The 22269-nt window shown below is 49.4% G+C and overlaps 1 protein-coding gene across 3 annotated transcripts in view; it reads left to right on the forward strand.

The window, feature by feature from the left end:
- The window catches only part of LOC106563910 (ferroxidase HEPHL1), an 80830-nt gene that overhangs the window by 43132 nt on the left and 15429 nt on the right, over positions 1–22269 (forward strand). For all 3 annotated transcript variants that reach the window (XM_045690272.1, XM_045690274.1, XM_045690273.1), the window contains 7 exons: positions 7283–7537; positions 7789–7963; positions 8503–8642; positions 8897–9028; positions 9156–9361; positions 14987–15131; positions 16594–16806. In XM_045690272.1, coding sequence (XP_045546228.1) covers positions 7283–7537; positions 7789–7963; positions 8503–8642; positions 8897–9028; positions 9156–9361; positions 14987–15131; positions 16594–16806 — 1266 coding nt within the window. The remainder of the gene's footprint in view (positions 1–7282; positions 7538–7788; positions 7964–8502; positions 8643–8896; positions 9029–9155; positions 9362–14986; positions 15132–16593; positions 16807–22269) is intronic.

Consider the following 22269-nt stretch of genomic DNA (forward strand, 5'->3'; position numbering starts at 1 on the left):
AGTAGAGGTAATATGGTGAGTGTGAGAGTGTGTGTGTGTTGCGTCAGTATGCATGTGTGTGCGTGTAATTTCTGTGTTGGTGTATGTAGTGTGTTGGAATATCAGTGTAAGTAAGTGTGTGCATAGAGTCAGTGTAAAAAAAGGTCAATGCTGGTAGTCCGGGTAACCCTTTGATTAGCTATTTAGCAGTCTTGTTTAGCAGTCAGTCTTGTTTAGCAGTCAGTCTTGTTTAGCAGTCAGTCTTGTTTAGCAGTCAGTCTTGTTTAGCAGCCCTGTTTAGCAGCCTTGTTAACAGAGCTGTCTGTGAGAGAGAGAGAGAGTTAACAGAGCTGTCTGAGAGAGAGAGAGAGAGTTAACAGAGCTGTCTGTGAGAGAGAGAGAGTTAACAGAGCTGTCTGTGTGAGAGAGTTAACAGCTGTCTGTGAGAGAGAGTTAACAGCTGTCTGTGAGAGAGAGAGAGTTAACAGAGCTGTCTGTGAGAGAGAGAGTTAACAGAGCTGTGTGTGAGAGAGAGAGTTAAAAGAGCTGTGTGTGAGAGTGAGAGCGAGTGAGAGAGTTAACAGAGCTGTCTGTGTGAGAGAGAGAGAGAGTTAACAGAGCTGTCTGTGAGAGCGAGAGAGAGTTAACAGAGCTGTCTGTGAGAGCGAGAGTTAACAGAGCTGTCTGAGAGCGAGAGAGAGTTAACAGAGCTGTCTGAGAGCGAGTGAGAGTTAACAGAGCTGTCTGAGAGAGTTAACAGAGCTGTCTGAGAGAGTTAACAGAGCTGTCTGTGAGAGAGAGAGTTAACAGAGCTGTCTGTGAGAGAGAGAGTTAACAGAGCTGTCTGTGAGAGAGAGTTAGCAGAGCTGTCTGTGAGAGAGAGAGTTAGCAGAGCTGTCTGTGAGAGAGAGGTTTTAGCAGAGCTGTCTGTGAGAGAGAGGTTTTAACAGAGCTGTCTGTGAGAGAGGTTTTAACAGAGCTGTCTGTGAGAGAGGTTTTAACAGAGCTGTCTGTGAGAGAGAGGTTTTAACAGAGCTGTGTGAGAGAGAGGTTTTAACAGAGCTGTGTGTGAGAGAGAGAGTTAACAGAGCTGTCTGTGAGAGAGAGAGAGAGTTAACAGAGCTGTGTGTGAGAGAGAGGTTTTAACAGAGCTGTCTGTGAGAGAGAGAGGTTTTAACAGAGCTGTCTGTGAGAGAGAGAGGTTTTAACAGAGCTGTGTGTGCGCAGGTTAAATCTCTTCAGTCTACTGAGGGTGTAGAGGTGCTCCAACTCCCTAATGGCATTTCTCCAGCAAACATTTACACACCTGTGTCCGATTCAGGCAATTAGTGAGAGAAGCCAATTAGCCAACCTGTTCAAACAAGAAAACATTCAATTAAAGACAATCAAGTGGTGGAAGTGAAATGGTGGAAAAGATATGAAGATATCACTACTAGATGACAGAGTCATAATCACACGGCAAGGCTGGGGGTTTTAGTCTGTTCACATTGTCCCACCCTCTTGTCACTGCTGGGAACTATGTCAGTTATGGGCAACACCATTGTTTGTGTCTTTCCATCTTCTTGTTGTCGTCTTGCCAGGACTTTTACATGATATACTTTGTGACTGGTAATAAAAGGAGATAAGTTCTCAGATCTTCTAATCTGTCATTTTATAAACTGAATGTTCTGACTAGCAGGTTGAATACTGTGACAGAATGTCTCCTCTCGTCTCGTCTCCCCATGTACTGAATGTTCTGACTAGCAGGCTGAATACTGTGACAGAATGTCTCCTCTCGTCTCGTCTCCCCATGTCCTGAATGGATTATCGGTAACAGATGGTGTGCAGACTCCAGTGCAGTAGAAGCTTTAACCCATTGTTCGCCCGTCTTGAAATAGCTGATGGTCCATTGCCGACCCTTCTGCCTCCCAGGAGAGTTTTCAGCTGTTCTCGTGACTACTGTATACATTCCACCTCAGGACAACAACAGCAACAAGCTTGCAATTAACAAACTGTACGAGGCTGTAAACAAGCAGGAAGTCATGTACCCGGAGGCTGCTTTTCTTGTTGCCGGCGATTTTTTTATTTTATTTATTCCGTGACGCCTAACTTTTATCATCACTTCTCCTACACCTCTAGGGGTGATAAAGTTATAGTCCTAGACCACTGTTACTCTACACACAAGCAAGCATTTAAGACCCTCCCTCGTCCCCCTTTTGGCAAATAAGATCATGCCTCTATACTCCTGCTTCCTGTTTACAAAACAGAAGCTCAAACGGGTAGTACCCCGCGATGTGCTCTGTAGAGAAATGGTCCTCCGAATCGGGGGCTATGTTGCAGGACTGCTTTGCTAGCGCTGTCTGGAATATGTTTTCGGGACTCCGCCGATAGCGTTGACGAGCTAACCTCCTTCATCTCGGGCTTCATCAAGAAATGCATCGCCCAACGTTGTCCCCACAGTGAAGGTTCTGCTCTTCCCCAATCAAAAGCCCTGGATTAACACTGAGCTACGTGCTAAGCTAAAGGACAGAGCTACTGCACACAGGGCTATCGCAGCTACCCTCGAGGCTACGGCTGAGGACACGTACAAGAAGTCCCACTACTACGTCCGCAGAGCCATCAAACAGGCAAAAGGACAATATATGGCAACAAGGTGGAATCCTATGGCGCCGACGCTCGACATATGTGACACGGTCTACAGTCCATTACGGATTACATAGGTAGACCTAGCCGTGATATATCCAACGATGCAATGCATTGTATGCATACCCTGACAAAAACAACACTGGGCCATGCATGAGGCCCCCCGCCGTCCCAGAGGACTAGGTGATCTCGCTCTACGAAGCCTACGTGAGTAAGGTTTTGAATGTGGTCAACACTCGCCAGATGTTATTCCAGGGCTCGTTCTCAGAGCATGCACAGACCAGCTTGGCAGTCATCTTTACAACCTCTCCTTGTCCCAGTCTGTAATCATTCCTGTTTCCCAAGAACTCTAAGGCTACCTGCCACAATGACTACCTCCCTGTAGCACTAACATCTGTAATCATGAAGTCAATTGAAAGGCTGGTTATGGCACACATCATCTCCGCCATGCTAGAAACCCTAGACCCGCTCCAACAGATCTACAGACGATGCAATCTCAATTCCACTCCACACTGCCCCTTTCCCACCTGGAAAAAAAAGGCACACCTATGTGAGAATGCGCTTCATCGACTACAGCTCAGCGTTCAACACCATAGTGCCCTCAAAGCTCGTCACTAAGCTCGAGACCCTGCGACTGAACACCTTCCTCTGCAACTGGATCCTGAACTTCCTGACAGGATGACCCCAGGTGGTGAGTGTTGCCTGACCCTCAACACAGGACCTCTTGTACTCCCTGTTTACCCACGGCTGTGTGGCCACACATGACTCCAACTCCATCATCAAGTTTGCTGATTACACAACGGTGATGAGACAGCCTACAGGGAAGAGGTCAGAGACCTGGCAGTGTGGTGCCAGGATAAACTCCTCTCACTCAACGTCTGCAAGACCAAGGAGCTGATTGTGGATTACAGGAAATGGGGGGGGGGGTGCACATCCCCATCCACATTGACGTGGCCGCAGGGGAGAGGGCCAAGAGCTTCAAGTTCCTCTGTGTCCACATCACCGAGGACTTAACATGGTCCTCTCATACCAGAACAGTCGTAAAGAAGGCATGGCAAGGCCTCTTCTTCCTCAGGAAGCTGAAATGATTTGGAATGGCCCCTCAGATCCTCATTAACTTTTACACTTGCACCATTGAGAGCATCCTGACTGGTTGTATCACCGTCTGGTATGGCAACTGCACCGCCCAAGACCCTACAGAGGGTGGTGAAGACAGCAGCCATCCAGGACGTACATGCCAGGCGGTGTCTGAGAAAGGCACGAAAAGATTTGCGAAAGACTCCAGCCACCAAAGTCATGGACTGTTCTCCATGCTCCCGTCTGGCAGGCGGTACCGGTGCATCATGGTTCAGACGAACAGACTACTAAACAGCTTTTGTCTTCTGGCCATAAGACTATTAGATGCTCTCCTTGTCTCACAGACTATCCACTCTATGCCCATCCACACGTCTCCATCCACTCAGACACAACCAACGCTGCTACTACAATGATTATTGATTAGATTTAGTACTCCATTACACTGCTGTTCAATGATTATTGATTAGATTTAGTACTCCATTACACTGCTGTTCAATGATTATTGATTAGATTTAGTACTCCATTACACTGCTGTTCAATGATTATTGATTAGATTTAGTACTCCATTACACTGCTGTTCAATGATTATTGATTAGATTTAGTACTCCATTACACTGCTGTTCAATGATTATTGATTCGATTTAGTACTCCATTACACTGCTGTTCAATGATTATTGATTAGATTTAGTACTCCATTACACTGCTGTTCAATGATTATTGATTAGATTTAGTACTCCATTACACTGCTGTTCAATGATTATTGATTAGATTTAGTACTCCATTACACTGCTGTTCAATGATTATTGATTCGATTTAGTACTCCATTACACTGCTGTTCAATGATTATTGATTAGATTTAGTACTCCATTACACTGCTGTTCAATGATTATTGATTCGATTTAGTACTCCATTACACTGCTGTTCAATGATTATTGATTAGATTTAGTACTCCATTACACTGCTGTTCAATGATTATTGATTAGATTTAGTACTCCATTACACTGCTGTTCAATGATTATTGATTAGATTTAGTACTCCATTACACTGCTGTTCAATGATTATTGATTAGATTTAGTACTCCATTACACTGCTGTTCAATGATTATTGATTAGATTTAGTACTCCATTACACTGCTGTTCAATGATTATTGATTAGATTTAGTACTCCATTACACTGCTGTTCAATGATTATTGATTAGATTTAGTACTCCATTACACTGCTGTTCAATGATTATTGATTCGATTTAGTACTCCTGTTACTACAATGATTATTGATTAGATTTAGTACTCCATTACACTGCTGTTCAATGATTATTGATTCGATTTAGTACTCCATTACACTGCTGTTCAATGATTATTGATTAGATTTAGTACTCCATTACACTGCTGTTCAATGATTATTGATTAGATTTAGTACTCCATTACACTGCTGTTCAATGATTATTGATTAGATTTAGTACTCCATTACACTGCTGTTCAATGATTATTGATTAGATTTAGTACTCCTGTTACTACAATGATTATTGATTAGATTTAGTACTCCATTACACTGCTGTTCAATGATTATTGATTACCATTACTACAACATGTATCTATTTGTTACTCCTGTTTACATGTACAGTGACAAGAAAAAGTATGTGAACTCTTTGGAATTAACTGGATTTCTGCATAAATTGGTCATCAACTTTGATCTCATCTTCATCTAAGTCACAACAATAGACAAACACAGTCTGCTTAATCTAATAACACACACACCATTATACAGTTTTCATGTCTTTTATTGAACACACAGTGTAAACATTCACAGTGCAGGGTGGGAAAAGTATGTGAACCCTTGAATTTAACCACTTCGGGCTAAGGGGCGGTATTTTCACGTCCGTATGTAAAGCGTGCACAAAGTAAACTGCCTGCTAATCAGGCCCAGAAGCGAGGATATGCATATAATTAGTAGATTTGAATAGAAAACACTCTAAAGTTTCTAAAACTGTTAAAAGTATGTATGTGAGTATAACAGAACTTATTTTGGCAGGCGAAACCCCGAGGACAAACCATCCAGGAATTTTTGGTTGTTGAGGTGACTGTTTTCAATTGGTTTTCTATGTGAATCTAGATTTCTGAGGCATCTGGTTGCAGTTCATATGGCTTCCACTAGATATCAACAGTCTTTAGAAATTGGTTGATGTTTTTCCTTTGAGAAAGGAAGAAGTAGCCATTTCCTTTCTGGGTGTATAGCCAAGTGGACTGTTTTGTTTGGGGCGCGTGACCTGAAGCTCGCTCCACTTTCATTTTATCCGCTATTGAACGCAGTTTATCCCGTCTCAAATTTTATCGATTATTTACGTTTTAAAATACCTAAAGTTGTATTAGGAAAGTTGTTTTAAATGTTTTGGAAAAAGATTACAGGTAACTTATGAGATATTTTGTAGTCATGTTGGGCGAGTTGGAACCGGTGTTTTTCTGAATCAAACGCGCCAAATAAATTGACATTTTGGAGATATAACGACGGAATTAACCGAACAAAAGGACCATTTGTGATGTTTATGGGACATATTGGAGTGCCAACAGAAGAAGATCTTCAAAGGTAAGGCATGAATTAGTTTTTTATTTATATCTTCTATTATTATTATTATTATTATTACTGCATTGTTGGGAAAGAGGTCTCAAGGTAAGAATGTCGCTGTACTGTTTTACACCTGTTGTATCCTGTTCACGTGTGTCACGTCCTGACCAGTGACAAGGGGTCATTTTGCCATAGTAGAATGGTCAGGGCGTGGCAGGGGGGGGTTGTTTTGTGTGTTTTGGGGGTTTGTTTGTTTCTAGGGGGATTTGGTTCTAGTTTTCTATTTCTATGTTTCGTTTTCCATGTTTGGCCGAGTATGGTTTCCAATCAGAGGCAGGTGTCTTTCGTTGTCTCTGATTGGAAGCCATACTTAGGCTGCCTGTTTTCCCTTTGGGTTTTGTGGGTTGGTTGTTTTCCGTTATAGTCTGGGTACCTGACGGAACTGTTGGACGTTGTTATTTGTTCTGTTTAAGTGTTCTCCTATAATAAATGAAGAATGAGCGCTATCTACGCTGCGCCTTGGTCTGTTCACTACGACGCCTGGGACAGCGTGGTGAACTTGAAACTATCTGTATCTCTTCTCTCCTCCTCCTCCTCTCCTCCTCATCCTCTCCTCATCCTCCTCTCCTCCTCATCATCCTCCTCCTCCTCCTCTTTCCATCCCTCTCCTCTCCTCCTCCTCTAATCTCCTCCTCCTCTAATCTCCTCCTCATCATCCTCCTCCTCCTCCTCCTCTTTCCATCCCTCTCCTCCTCCTCTTTCCATCCCTCTCCTCCTCCTCTAATCTCCTCCTCCTCCTCTCCTCCTCATCATCCTCCTCCTCCTCCTCTTTCCATCCCTCTCCTCTCCTCCTCCTCTAATCTCCTCCTCAGCATCCTCCTCCTCCTCCTCCTCCTCTTTCCATCCTTCTCCTCCTCCTCTCCTCCTCCCCTCCTCCTCATCCACCGCTCCTACTCCTCCCCTCCTCCTCCCCTCCTCCTCATCTACCTGTCCTCCTCCTCCTCTCCTCTCCTCCTCTAATCTCTTCCTCCTCTCCTTTCCTCAGCCATAAATGGGTATATGTATGGTAACCTGCCTCACATGGAGCTGTGCCAGGGTCGCACGGTGGCATGGCACCTGTTTGGGATGGGCAACGAGGTGGACATACACTCTGCCTACTTCCAGGGCAACACCCTATTGGACCGCGGTCACCGTGCCGACACGCTCAGCCTTTTCCCGGCGACCTTCGTCACCGCGGCGATGGTTCCCTCGGCGACCGGGAAATGGCTGCTGAGCTGTCAGGTCAACGACCATCTACAGGGTGAGTCACCTGACCTCTGACCCCTATCCTCTAGACCTAGTTAGATGTGACAGTAGGTTCCAACCAGGAAGTGTTCCTTCCAAGGATAAGAGTTCAGTTCGCGATGTGGTTCTTAATGACAGACTGTATAACTCTGGCCTGCTCTAACTCTGTCCTGTGTGTGTGTGTGTGTGTGTGTGTGTGTGTGTGTGTGTGTGTGTGTGTGTGTGTGTGTGTGTGTGTGTGTGTGTGTGTGTTGTGTGTTGTATCAGCCGGTATGCAGGCGCTGTATGAGGTGGTATCCTGTGATAATGATGTCAGCCCCTCAGCAGCCCCCCCTCCTGGCCCAGTCAGGAAGTACTACCTGGCAGCAGAGATTGTCACCTGGGACTATGCTCCTACCGGGATGGACATCCAAACCAGCCTCTCCCTCACACTGCCCGACAGGTAACACACACACACACACACACACCACACCAATCTCTCCCTCACACTGCCCGACAGGTAACACACACACACACACACACACACACACCAACCTCTCCGTCACACTGCCCTACAGGTAACACACACACACACACACACACACACACACACACACACACACACACACACACACACACCAACCTCTCCCTCACACTGCCTGACAGGTAACACACACACACACACACACACACACACACACACACATCAATCTCTCCCTCACACTCCTCTCTGTCTCATCCTCCTCTCTGTCTCGTCCTCCTCTCTGTCTCGTCCCCCTCTCCTCTCTGTCTCGTCCCCCTCTCCTCTCTGTCTCGTCCCCCTCTCCTCTCTGTCTCGTCCCCCTCTCCTCTCTGTCTCGTCCCCCTCTCCTCTCTGTCTCGTCCCCCTCTCCTCTCTGTCTCGTCCTCCTCTCCTCTCTGTCTCATCCCCCTCTCCTCTCTGTCTCATCCCCCTCTCCTCTCTGTCTCATCCCCTCCTCCTCCTCCTCCTCCTCCTCCCAGTCCCTCTGAGGTGTTCTTCGGTAGTGGCGATGGCAGGATAGGCGGTCGCTATATGAAGGCGGTGTATCGGGGCTACACAGACGACACCTTCACTACCAGACAACCTCTCACCCCTGAAACACAACACCTGGGAATACTGGGTAAGAGCCTGCTGTCACTCCCCCCCTCTCTCTCTCTGTTTCTCTGTGACTCTCTCTCATCTCATTGGGGCCCTTTGTAGCTCAGTTGGTTGAACATGGTGCTTATAACACCAGGGTAGTGGGTTCGATTCCCGGGACCACCCATATTTAAAATGTATGCACACATGACCGGTAACTGCTTTCGATAAAAGTTTCAGCTAAATGGCAAAAATGATTTCTCTGTCTTTCTCTCTCTCATCCCTGTCTCTCTTTAGGCCCAGTGCTGAGGGCTGAGGTTGGGGACATCCTGCAGGTGGTGTTTCTGAACAAGGCAGACAGAAACTACAGCATCCAGCCTCACGGCCTCCACTTCGACAAGCAATACCAGGGAACCAGTTACCAAGACGGTGAGAAACACACGCACACACACACACACACACACACACACGCTCACTAGTGCAAGGCGTACATCAGTTATGATACCTTGTTCTTCTGACTGGCTGTGCTGCGTGTGTTTATTTAATGTTTCCCCAGGTGTAGAGAAGCCAGGCTCGGCTGTGTCTCCAGGCTCCAGGTTCACCTATACCTGGCAGGTGTTGGATGGTCCCTCCCTCTCTGACCCTCCCTGTTTGTCCTACCTGTACTACTCTGGCTCCTCCCCTGTAGAGGACACCAACGCTGGCCTCACCGGACCACTACTGGTCTGTAGACCTGGAACACTGGGGGACCACGGCAAACAGGTACAGTCCACACACACACAAAAATAACTTTTTTTGGGGGGGGGGAAATTAGATCGGCAGTTACTCACCAGAAATTCACCCAGAAATTTGACGTCCTGGACCTGGATCCTTTGTTTGGACTACCCGAGGCAGCCCCATCTATCCCAGGTGATACTCCAAAACGTTTCTACCTGAGAAGGATGAGTGGGATCTTGGTCTTGCGTTGTATATTATTATCTGACATTCAGTCCTTTGAACAATAAAATAGATGAGCTCAGGGCGAGGATGTCCTTCCAAAGAGACATAAGAGACTAACAATGCGTTTTTACGGAAACGCAGGATCTCTCTGGATATATTGCCCCTCATCCATTCAACCAGCGGGGCTTCTCCGTCCATCACGTGGACCGGAACAAAAAATCTCTCAGGGAAACAGAGATGTCGGGGTATGTCTCATGATTAACATCTCATGGTGTGATTGTGGTAACATACAGGAACTCAAGTCCATTTGTTCTCCCGATCTGAATACCTCACCAACAAATGCCGACCGCATTCCACCACAGGCTGACACAACAACAGCTCTCAAGGAACTACACTGGACTTGGAATACACATACCTTGAGACTGAATTTGTTTGTACCTTGTGACTTTAATAAAGTAAATCTGAGGAAAACGCTCTGGAAATTCTATCAACACATCTCCTTTGCTACTCGCGGCAAGAGCGTTCTTAACCATTGCTAGTCTTCCTTCTGAGATGGTTACAAGGACCTCCCACCGCCTTCCCTTCTAGAAATCTGACCACGCATTCATACTGCTCCTCCCCGCCTATATGCAGAAACTTAAGCAGGAAGCACCCGTGGTAAGGACTGTTCAATGTTGTTCTGGACTGTTCAGGACTGTTCAACCTCTGGGAATAATATCGATGTATACACTGACTCGGTGACTGGGTTCATCAGGAAGTGGATAGAGGACGTTGATCCCACTGTGACTGGGTTCATCAGGAAGTACATAGAGGACGTAGGTCCCACTGTGACTGGGTTCATCAGGAAGTACATAGAGGACGTTGATCCTACTGTGACTGGGTTCATCAGGAAGTGGATAGAGGACGTAGGTCCCACTGTGACTGTGTTCATCAGGAAGTGGATAGAGGACGTAGGTCCCACTGTGACTGGGTTCATCAGGAAGTGCATACAGGATGTTGTTCCTACTGTGACTGGGTTCATCAGGAAGTGGATAGAGGACGTAGTTCCTACTGTGACTGGGTTCATCAGGAAGTGGATAGAGGACGTAGTTCCTACTGTGACTGGGTTCATCAGGAAGTAGATAGAGGACGTAGTTCCTACTGTGACTGGGTTCATCAGGAATTGCATAGAGGACGTAGTTCCTACTGTGACTGGGTTCATCAGGAATTGGATAGAGGACGTAGTTCCTACTGTGACTGGGTTCATCAGGAAGTGGATAGAGGACGTAGTTCCTACTGTGACTGGGTTCATCAGGAAGTGAGTTGTTCCCACTGTGATGATTAGAACTTAACCAAACCAGAAACCGTGGATAGATGGCAGCATTTGTGCCAAACTGACATTTTTAATTGGAGAAGAATGGATTGACTTTTTCAATGCTAGTTACGGATACTGTAGTTATCACGTTTCACGTTGGATTAAGACATGTTTTTAATTCTGGTGTCGCTCTGCACACACAAGCTTGTTAGTTAGCTAGCTAGCTCTGGTCCATCTCTTGAAAGTTCAAAGACATTCAAAGTTCTTCCATAGAAGCCGCTCCTCCTAGGTATAATTCAGTGGGCCTAATTCAGGTAATGATGTCATAACAAGATGCTAGGCTAAAACAACTATAGCTGGCTAGGCTAAAACAACTGTAGCTGGCTAGGCTAAAACAACTATAGCTGGCTAGGCTAAAACAACTATAGCTGGCTAGGCTAAAACAACTATAGCTGGCTAGGCTAAAACAACTGTAGCTGGCTAGGCTAAAACAACTGTAGCTGGCTAGGCTAAAACAACTGTAGCTGGCTGGGCTAAAACAACTACAGCTAGCTAGGCTAAAACAACTACAGCTGGATAGGCTAAAACAACTATAGCTGGATAGGCTAAAACAACTGTAGCTGGATGGGCTAAAACAACTGTAGCTGGATGGGCTAAAACAACTGTAGCTGGATGGGCTAAAACAACTGTAGCTGGATGGGCTAAAACAACTGTAGCTGGATGGGCTAAAACAACTGTAGCTGAATGGGCTAAAACAACTGTAGCTGGCTAGTCTAAAACAACTATAGCTGGCTAGTCTAAAACAACTATAGCTGGCTAGGCTAAAACAACTATAGCTGGCTAGGCTAAAACAACTGGAGCTGGATGGGCTAAAACAACTGTAGCTGGCTGGGCTATAACAACTGTAGCTGGCTAGGCTAAAACAACTGTAGCTGGCTGGGCTAAAATAACTGTAGCTGGCTGGGCTATAACAACTGTAGCTGGCTAGGCTAAAACAACTGTAGCTGGCTAGGCTAAAACAACTATAGCTGGCTAGGCTAAAACAACTGTAGCTGGCTAGGCTAAAACAACTATAGCTGGCTGGGCTATAACAACTATAGCTGGCTGGGCTATAACAACTATAGCTGGCTGGGCTATAACAACTATAGCTGGCTAGGCTAAAACAACTATAGCTGGCTAGGCTAAAACAACTATAGCTGGCTGGGCTATAACAACTGTAGCTGGCTGGGCTAAAACAACTGTAGCTGGCTGGGCTATAACAACTATAGCTGGCTAGGCTAAAACAACTATAGCTGGCTAGGCTAAAACAACTGTAGCTGGCTGGGCTATAACAACTATAGCTGGCTAGGCTATAACTATAGCTGGCTAGGCTAAAACAACTATAGCTGGCTAGGCTAAAACAACTGTAGCTGGCTAGGCTAAAACAACGGTCTATAGTGAGCTGGTCTATCCCTGGTGAAGTTTGAGGTTTGAGAAGGAACAGAAAGGAACTATATAAACCAGTACTTTTGGGGGTTTGAACCGGTTCAGAACTTTATTTTGCAGGTCAGAACAATTCAACAGAACAATAAAAAAAAATATTTTGGTTCCTACCACTGCTTAAATGTACTTACTAGTAACAAAGCAAGAAAGTACAACATACTTAATCAGTAAATACACAGTCACAAAATGTCCTGGTAGCCATTTGATGAATAGTTCAGCAGTCTTATGGCTTGGTGGTAGACGCTGTATAGGTATGTACAAGTAAGTTAGAAGGTACAATAAGTACCAGATAATAACTCTGTGAATACCTAGTCACGCCATGAGTACCAGATAATACCTCTGTGAATACCTAGTCACACCATGAGTACCAGATAATACCTCTGTGAATACCTAGTCACGCCATGAGTACCAGATAATACCTCTGTGAATACCTAGTCACACCATTAGTACCAGATAATACCTCTGTGAATACCTAGTCACGCCATGAGTACCAGATAATACCTCTGTGAATACCTAGTCACGCCACGAGTACCAGATAATACCTCTGTGAATACCTAGTCACACCATGAGTACCAGATAATACCTCTGTGAATACCTAGTCACGCCATGAGTACCAGATAATACCTCTGTGAATACCTAGTCACGCCATGAGTACCAGATAATACCTCTGTGAATACCTAGTCACACCACGAGTACCAGATAATACCTCTGTGAATACCTAGTCACACCATGAGTACCAGATAATACCTCTGTGAATACCTAGTCACACCATTAGTACCAGATAATACCTCTGTGAATACCTAGTCACACCATGAGTACCAGATAATACCTCTGTGAATACCTAGTCACACCATGAGTACCAGATAATACCTCTGTGAATACCTAGTCACACCATTAGTACCAGATAATACCTCTGTGAATACCTAGTCACGCCACGAGTACCAGATAATACCTCTGTGAATACCAAGTAATAAGTCATAAAATAAAGATGAGCATTCACGTACCCGCTGCATTTTGGTCCACTTCCTAAGATGGCCGTTACACTAGAGATGAATGTACTTTGGTGGGAAAAGTGCAAATCAATCCCAGAGCAACAGCAAAGGACCTTATGAAAACGCTGGAAGTAACAGGTACAAAAGTATCTGTATCCACAGTAAAACAAGTCCTATATCGACATAACCTGAAAGGCCGCTCAGCAAGGAAGAAGCCACTGCTCAAAAACCACCATAAAAAAAGCCAGACTACGGTTTGCAACTGCACATGAGGACAAAGATTGTACTTTTTGGAGAAATGTCCTCTGGTCTGATGAAACAAAAATAGAACTGTTTGGCCATAATGACCATCGTTGTGTTTGGAGGAAAAAGTTGGAGGCTTGCAAGCCGAAGAACACCATCCCATCCGTGAAGCACGGGGGTGGCAGAATCATGTTGTGGGGGTGCTTTGCTGCAGGAGGGACTTCACAAAATAGATGGCATCATGAGAAAGTGAAAATTATGTGGATATATTGAAGCAACATCTCAAGACATCAGTCAGGAAGTTAAAGCTTGGTCGCAAATGGGTCTTCCAAATGGACAATGACCCCAAGCATACTTCCAAAGTTGTGGCAAAATGGCTTAAGGACGACAAAGTCAAGGTATTGGAGTGGCCATCACAAAGCCCTGACCTCAATCCCATAGAGAATTTGTGGGAAGAACTGAAAAAGTGTGTGCGAGCAAGGAGGCCTACAAACCTGACTCAGTTACACCAGCTCTGTCAGGAGGAATGGGCCAAAATTCACCCAACTTATTGTGGGAAGCTTGTGAAAGGCTACCTGTGTCACGCCCTGGCCATAGAGGTTTTTATTCTCTATTTTGACTACGGTGGGCATTCTATGTTCCGTTTTCTATGTTTTGTGTATTTCTTTGTTTTGGCCGGGTATGGCTCTCAATCAGGGACAGCTGTCTATCGTTGTCTCTGATTGGGAGCCATACTTAGGCAGCCTTTTCCCACAGGGTTTTTGTGGGTAGTTGTTTTCTGTCTTGTAGAGCTGTTGCGTTTTGTTCCACTTTGTTTTTGATTCAGTGTTCAGTTTTAATAAATACCATCATGAACACGTACCATGATGCACCTTGGTCCTCTCCTTGCAACAACCGTTGCTACCAAATGCTGGGAATGCGACAAAATAAATAAAAGCAGAAATAAATCATTCTCTCTACTATTATTCTAACATTTCACATTCTTAAAATAAAGTGGTGATCCTAACTGACTTAAGACAGGGAATTTTTACTCGGATTAAATGTCAGGAATTGTGAAAAACTGAGATGAAATGTATTTGGCTAAGGTGTATGTAAACTTCCGACTTCAACTGTATGTGGTAACATGCATGATAACATACATGGTAACATTCATGGTAACATTCATGGTAACATACATGGTAACATTCATGGTAACATACATGGTAACATTCATGGTAACATACATGACATAGTTACAAGCGCACACACACATCACAGCATTGCTCTTATCATATCTGTGTGTGTGTGTGTGTGTGTGTGTGTGTGTGTGTGTGTGTGTGTGTGTGTGTGTGTGTGTGTGTGTGTGTGTGTGTGTGTGTGTGTGTGTGTGTGTGTGTGTGTGTGTGTGTGTGTGTGTGTGTGTGTGTGTGTGTGTGTGTGTGTGTGTGTGTGGTGCAGAGGAAGGTGGATAGGGAGTTATTCCTGCTGTTCTCTGTCATGGATGAGAACCTGAGCTGGTACCTTCAGAGGAACATAGAGACCTACGGGTCAGACCAGTCAGACCCAGACAACGAAGACTTTCAGGAGAGCAACAATATGCACGGTATGAAACACGCACACTATACTTATAGTGCAGAACTGTCTTTTCCATTAGTTAGCACCTGTTCAGCTATTTTATTATCGTTGCCGTCAACTTTCTACTATTTTCTATATCTCCTCTGAGAAGAGTAGTTGATATTCTCTCCCTGCCTCTCTCTCCTGTCTCTCCTCCTCTCTCCTCTCTCTTCTCTCTCCTCTCCTCTCTCCTGTCTCTCCTCTCTCCCCTCCTCTCTCTCCTCTCCTGTCTCTCCTGCCTCTCCTCTCCTCTCTCTCCTGCCTCTCCTCTCCTCTCTCTCCTGTCTCTCCTCCCTCCCTCTCCTCTCTCCCCTCCTCTCTCTCCTCCCCTCCTCTCTCTCTCCTGCCTCTCCTCTCTCCTCTCTCTCCTGCCTCTCCTCTCCTCTCTCTCCTGTCTCTCCTCCCTCCCTCTCCTCTCTCCCCTCCTCTCTCTCCCCTCCTCTCTCACCTCTCCTCTCTCCTGTCTCTCCTCTCTCCCCTCCTCTCTCACCTCTCCTCTCTCCTGTCTCTCCTCTCTCCCCTCCTCTCTCTCCTCTCCTCTCTCTCCTGTCTCTCCTCTCTCCGCTCCTCTCTCTCCTGTCTCTCCTCTCTCTCCTGCCTCTCCGCTCCTCTCTCTCCTGTGTCTCCTCCCTCCCTCTCCTCTCTCCCCTCCTCTCTCTCCTTCTCTCCTCTCCTCTCTCTCCCCTCCTCTCTCTTCTCTCTCCCCTCCTCTCTCTCCTGTCTCTCCTCCTCTCTCCTGTCTCTCCTCTCTCCCCTCCTCTCATGTCTCTCCTCTCTCCCCTCTTCTCTCCCCTCCTCCTCTCTCCCCACCTCCTCTCCTCTCTCTCCTCCTCTCCCCTCCTCTCTTCTCTCTCCCCTCCTCTCTCTCTCTCCTCTCTCCCCTCTCTCTCCTCTCTCCCCTCCTCTCTCTCCTCTCTCTCCTCCTCTCCCCTCCTCTCTTCTCTCTCCCCTCCTCTCTCTCTCTCCTCTCTCCCCTCTCTCCCCTCCTCTCTCCCCTCCTCTCTCTCCTCTCTCTCCTCCTCTCCCCTCCTCTCTCCTCTCTCCCCTCCTCTCCCCTCCTCTCTCCTCTCTCCCCTCCTCTCCCCTCCTCTCTCCTCTCTCCCCTCCTCTCCCCTCCTCTCTCCTCCTCTCCCCTCCTCTCTCCTCTCTCCCCTCCTCTCCCCTCCTCTCTTCTCTCTCCCCTCCTCTCTTCTCTCTCCCCTCCTCTCTTCTCTCTCCCCTCCTCTCCCCTCCTCTCTTCTCTCTCCCCTCCTCTCTTCTCTCTCCCCTCCTCTCTTCTCTCTCCCCTCCTCTCTTCTCTCTCACAGTGTCTTTTTATTCTCCCTCCTCTCTCTCCTCCTCTCCCCTCCTCTCCTCCTCTCCCCTCCCTTCTCCTCCCTTCTCTCCTCTCTCCCTTCCCTCCTATCTCACAGTGGTCTAGTTGTTGATATAATTTCTCCCTCCTCTCTCAGCGGTGAACGGCTTCATGTACGGGAACCTTCCAGGCCTGGACATGTGTTCCGGGGACAGGGTTTTTTGGTACACCTTTGGGCTGGGTACGGAGGTGGATATCCATGGGGTTTACTGGGAGGGCAACACCTTCCAGAGACATGGTACAACCAGAGATACACTCAGCCTGTTCCCCCACACCACGGCTGCTGTCAGCATGCTGCCACACACACCTGGTACGTACACACACACACACACACACACACACACACACACACACACACACACACACACACACACACACACACACACACACACACACACACACACACACACACACACACACACACACACACACACACACACACACACACACACACACACACACACACACACACACACGGCAGTGTCCAGAGAGTTCCTGTTGTTTTTAAATGGATGACCTCACTGACGTGACCTCACATCCCACCTCTTTGTGATCTCTTACCTTTAAGAACACTTGACCAAAGGAAGTAGGAACGTCTAAATTGGAGATTTGAACGTAAACCAAAGTGACACTATATTGCTGCTCCTGGTTTACTACTAAAGCGTGTGCCCTCAGGCCTGGAGGGAAGGTGAAGTCATTCCGCTACCTAAGAATAGTAAAGCTCCCTTTACTGGCTCAAATAGCCCACCAATCCGCCTGTTACCAACCCTTAGTAAACTTCTGGAAAAAATGGTGTTTGACCAGATACAATGCTGTTTTACAGTAAACAAATTGACTTTCAGCACACTTATAGGGAAGGACATTCAACAAGCACAGCACTTAAACAAATCTTCCATCTTTACTAACGACATGCCACTGGCTTTGAGTAAAACCAGTGTGTCTATGAATGCTGATGACTCAACACTATACATGTCAGCTACTACAGGTAGCCTAGTGGTTAGAGTGGAGGGACGGCAGGTAGCCTAGTGGTTAGAGTGGAGGGGCGGCAGGTAGCCTAGTGGTTAGAGTGGAGGGGAGGCAGGTAACCTAGTGGTTAGAGTGGAGGGGCGGCAGGTAGCCTAGTGGTTAGAGTGGAGGGGAGGCAGGTAACCTAGTGGTTAGAGTGGAGGGGCGGCAGGTAGCCTAGTGGTTAGAGTGGAGGGACGGCAGGTAGCCTAGTGGTTAGAGTGGAGGGGCGGCAGGTAGCCTAGTGGTTAGAGTGGAGGGGCGGCAGGTAGCCTAGTGGTTAGAGTGGAGGGGAGGCAGGTAGCCTAGTGGTTAGAGTGGAGGGGTGGCAGGTAGCCTAGTGGTTAGAGTGGAGGGGCGGCAGGTAGCCTAGTGGTTAGAGTGTAGGGGGGGCAGGTAGCCTAGTGGTTAGAGTGGAGGGGCGGCAGGTAGCCTAGTGGTTAGAGTGGAGGGGCGGCAGGTAGCCTAGTGGTTAGAGTGGAGGGGCGGCAGGTAGCCTAGTGGTTAGAGTGGAGGGGCGGCAGGTAGCCTAGTGGTTAGAGTGGAGGGGCGGCAGGTAGCCTAGTGGTTAGAGTGGAGGGGCGGCAGGTAGCCTAGTGGTTAGAGTGGAGGGGCGGCAGCGTAGACTAGTGGTTAGAGTGGAGGGGCGGCGGGTAGCCTAGTGGTTAGAGTGGAGTGGAGGGGAGGCAGGTAGCCTAGTGGTTAGAGTTTAGGGGGGGCACGTAGCCTAGTGGTTAGAGTGGAGGGGAGGCAGGTAGCCTAGTGGTTAGAGTGTAGGGGGGGCAGGTAGCCTAGTGGTTAGAGTGGAGGGGCGGCAGGTAGCCTAGTGGTTAGAGTGGAGGGGTGGCAGGTAGCCTAGTGGTTAGAGTGGAGGGGGGCAGGTAGCCTAGTGGTTAGAGTGGAGAGGGGCGGCAGGTAGCCTAGTGGTTAGAGTGGAGAGGGGCGGCAGGTAGCCAAGTGGTTAGAGTGGAGGGGAGGCAGGTAGCCTAGTGGTTAGAGTGGAGGGGAGGCAGGTAGCCTAGTGGTTAGAGTGGAGGGGCGGCAGGTAGCCTAGTGGTTAGAGTGGAGGGGCGGCAGGTAGCCTAGTGGTTAGAGTGGAGGGGCGGCAGGTAGCCTAGTGGTTAGAGTGGAGGGGCGGCGCGTAGACTAGTGGTTAGAGTGGAGGGGCGGCGGGTAGCCTAGTGGTTAGAGTGGAGGGGAGGCGGGTAGCCTAGTGGTTAGAGTGTAGGGGGGGCGGGTAGCCTAGTGGTTAGAGTGGAGGGGCGGCAGGTAGCCTAGTGGTTAGAGTGGAGGGGCGGCGGGTAGCCTAGTGGTTAGAGTGGAGGGGCGGCGGGTAGCCTAGTGGTTAGAGTGGAGGGGCGGCGGGTAGCCTAGTGGTTAGAGTGGAGGGCGGGCGGGTAGCCTAGTGGTTAGAGTGGAGGGGCGGCGGGTAGCCTAGTGGTTAGAGTGGAGGGGAGGCGGGTAGCCTAGTGGTTAGAGTGGAGGGGTGGCGGGTAACCTAGTGGTTAGAGTGGAGGGGGGCGGCAGGTAGCCTAGTGGTTAGAGTGGAGGGGAGGCGGGTAGCCTAGTGGTTAGAGTGGAGGGGTGGCGGGTAACCTAGTGGTTAGAGTGGAGGGGGGGCAGGTAGCCTAGTGGTTAGAGTGGAGGGGCGGCAGGTAGCCTAGTGGTTAGAGTGGAGGGGCGGCAGGTAGCCTAGTGGTTAGAGTGGAGGGGCGGCAGGTAGCCTAGTGGTTAGAGTGGAGGGGCGGCAGGTAGCCTAGTGGTTAGAGTGGAGGGGCGGCAGGTAGCCTAGTGGTTAGAGTGGAGGGGCGGCAGGTAGCCTAGTGGTTAGAGTGGAGGGGCGGCAGGTAGCCTAGTGGTTAGAGTGGAGGGGCGGCAGGTAGCCTAGTGGTTAGAGTGGAGGGGCGGCAGGTAGCCTAGTGGTTAGAGTGGAGGGGCGGCAGGTAGCCTAGTGGTTAGAGTGGAGGGGCGGCAGGTAGCCTAGTGGTTAGAGTGGAGGGGGTGGCAGGTAGCCCAGTGGTTAGAGTGGAGGGGGGTGGCAGGTAGCCCAGTGGTTAGAGTGGAGGGGAGGCAGGTAGCCTAGTGGTTAGAGTGGAGGGGCGGCAGGTAGCCTAGTGGTTTAGAGTGGAGGGGCGGCAGGTAGCCTAGTGGTTAGAGTGGAGGGGGGTGGCAGGTAGCCCAGTGGTTAGAGTGGAGGGGAGGCAGGTAGCCTAGTGGTTAGAGTGGAGGGGCGGCAGGTAGCCTAGTGGTTAGAGTGGAGGGGAGGCAGGTAGCCTAGTGGTTAGAGTGGAGGGGGGCAGGTAGCCTAGTGGTTAGAGTGGAGGGGCGGCAGGTAGCCTAGTGGTTAGAGTGGAGGGGCGGCAGGTAGCCTAGTGGTTAGAGTGGAGGGGCGGCAGGTAGCCTAGTGGTTAGAGTGGAGGGGCGGCAGGTAGCCTAGTGGTTAGAGTGGAGGGGCGGCAGGTAGCCTAGTGGTTAGAGTGGAGGGGCGGCAGGTAGCCTAGTGGTTAGAGTGGAGGGGCGGCAGGTAGCCTAGTGGTTAGAGTGGAGGGGCGGCAGGTAGCCTAGTGGTTAGAGTGGAGGGGCGGCAGCCTAGACTAGTGGTTAGAGTGGAGGGGCGGCGGGTAGCCTAGTGGTTAGAGTGGAGGGGCGGCAGGTAGCCTAGTGGTTAGAGTGGAGGGGCGGCAGGTAGCCTAGTGGTTAGAGTGGAGGGGAGGCAGGTAGCCTAGTGGTTAGAGTGGAGGGGAGGCAGGTAACCTAGTGGTTAGAGTTTGAGGGGGGCAGGTAGCCTAGTGGTTAGAGTGGAGGGGCGGCGGGTAGCCTAGTGGTTAGAGTGGAGGGGTGGCGGGTAGCCTAGTGGTTAAAGTGGAGGGGAGGCAGGTAGCCTAGTGGTTAGAGTGTAGGGGGGGCAGGTAGCCTAGTGGTTAGAGTGGAGGGGCGGCGGGTAGCCTAGTGGTTAGAGTGGAGGGGTGGCGGGTAGCCTAGTGGTTAGAGTGGAGGGGCGGCGGGTAGCCTAGTGGTTAGAGTGGAGGGGCGGCGGGTAGCCTAGTGGTTAGAGTGGAGGGGCGGCGGGTAGCCTAGTGGTTAGAGTGGAGGGGAGGCGGGTAGCCTAGTGGTTAGAGTGGAGGGGTGGCGGGTAACCTAGTGGTTAGAGTGGAGGGGGCGGCAGGTAGCCTAGTGGTTAGAGTGGAGGGGAGGCGGGTAGCCTAGTGGTTAGAGTGGAGGGGTGGCGGGTAGCCTAGTGGTTAGAGTGGAGGGGGCGGCAGGTAGCCTAGTGGTTAGAGTGGAGGGGCGGCAGGTAGCCTAGTGGTTAGAGTGGAGGGGCGGCAGGTAGCCTAGTGGTTAGAGTGGAGGGGCGGCGGGTAGCCTAGTGGTTAGAGTGGAGGGGCGGCAGGTAGCCTAGTGGTTAGAGTGGAGGGGAGGCGGGTAGCCTAGTGGTTAGAGTGGAGGGGCGGCGGGTAGCCTAGTGGTTAGAGTGGAGGGGAGGCGGGGAGCCTAGTGGTTAGAGTGGAGGGGCGGCGGGTAGCCTAGTGGTTAGAGTGGAGGGGCGGCAGGGTGGCCTAGTGGTTAGAGTGGAGGGGCGGCAGGTAGCCTAGTGGTTAGAGTGGAGGGGCGGCAGGTAGCCTAGTGGTTAGAGTGGAGGGGCGGCAGGTAGCCTAGTGGTTAGAGTGGAGGGGCGGCAGGTAGCCTAGTGGTTAGAGTGGAGGGGCGGCAGGTAGCCTAGTGGTTAGAGTGGAGGGGCGGCAGGTAGCCTAGTGGTTAGAGTGGAGGGGCGGCAGGTAGCCTAGTGGTTAGAGTGGAGGGGGGGCAGGTAGCCCAGTGGTTAGAGTGGAGGGGCGGCAGGTAGCCCAGTGGTTAGAGTGGAGGGGAGGCAGGTAGCCTAGTGGTTAGAGTGGAGGGGCGGCAGGTAGCCTAGTGGTTTAGAGTGGAGGGGCGGCAGGTAGCCTAGTGGTTAGAGTGGAGGGGAGGCAGGTAGCCTAGTGGTTAGAGTGGAGGGGTGGCAGGTAGCCTAGTGGTTAGAGTGGAGGGGAGGCAGGTAGCCTAGTGGTTAGAGTGGAGGGGGGGCAGGTAGCCCAGTGGTTAGAGTGGAGGGGGTGGCAGGTAGCCCAGTGGTTAGAGTGGAGGGGTGGCAGGTAGCCTAGTGGTTAGAGTGGAGGGGCGGCAGGTAGCCTAGTGGTTAGAGTGGAGGGGCGGCAGGTAGCCTAGTGGTTAGAGTGGAGGGGGGTGGCAGGTAGCCCAGTGGTTAGAGTGGAGGGGGTGGCAGGTAGCCCAGTGGTTAGAGTGGAGGGGTGGCAGGTAGCCCAGTGGTTAGAGTGGAGGGGCGGCAGGTAGCCTAGTGGTTTAGAGTGGAGGGGCGGCAGGTAGCCTAGTGGTTAGAGTGGAGGGGAGGCGGTAGCCCAGTGGTTAGAGTGGAGGGGCGGCAGGTAGCCTAGTTTTTAGATTGGAGGGGCGGCAGGTAGCCTAGTGGTTAGATTGGAGGGGTGGCAGGTAGCCTAGTGGTTAGAGTGTTGCTAGATTGAATCCCCTGAGCTGAAAAGGTACAAATCTGTCATTCTGCCCCTGAACAAGGCAGTTAAACCCACTGTTCTCCGGTATGCCTTCATTGAAAATAAGAATTAGTTCTTAACTGACTTGCCTGGTTAAATAAATCAAAATAAACTGAGTAAGACAGACAACTGTCATGTATATAGTGACTTCATGTATATAGTGACTTCATGTATATAGTGACTTCATGTATATAGTGACTTCATGTATATAGTGACTTCATGTA

The sequence above is a fragment of the Salmo salar genome, chromosome ssa11, assembly GCF_905237065.1.
Source record: "Salmo salar chromosome ssa11, Ssal_v3.1, whole genome shotgun sequence".
In the NCBI taxonomy this organism is placed as follows: domain Eukaryota; kingdom Metazoa; phylum Chordata; class Actinopteri; order Salmoniformes; family Salmonidae; genus Salmo; species Salmo salar.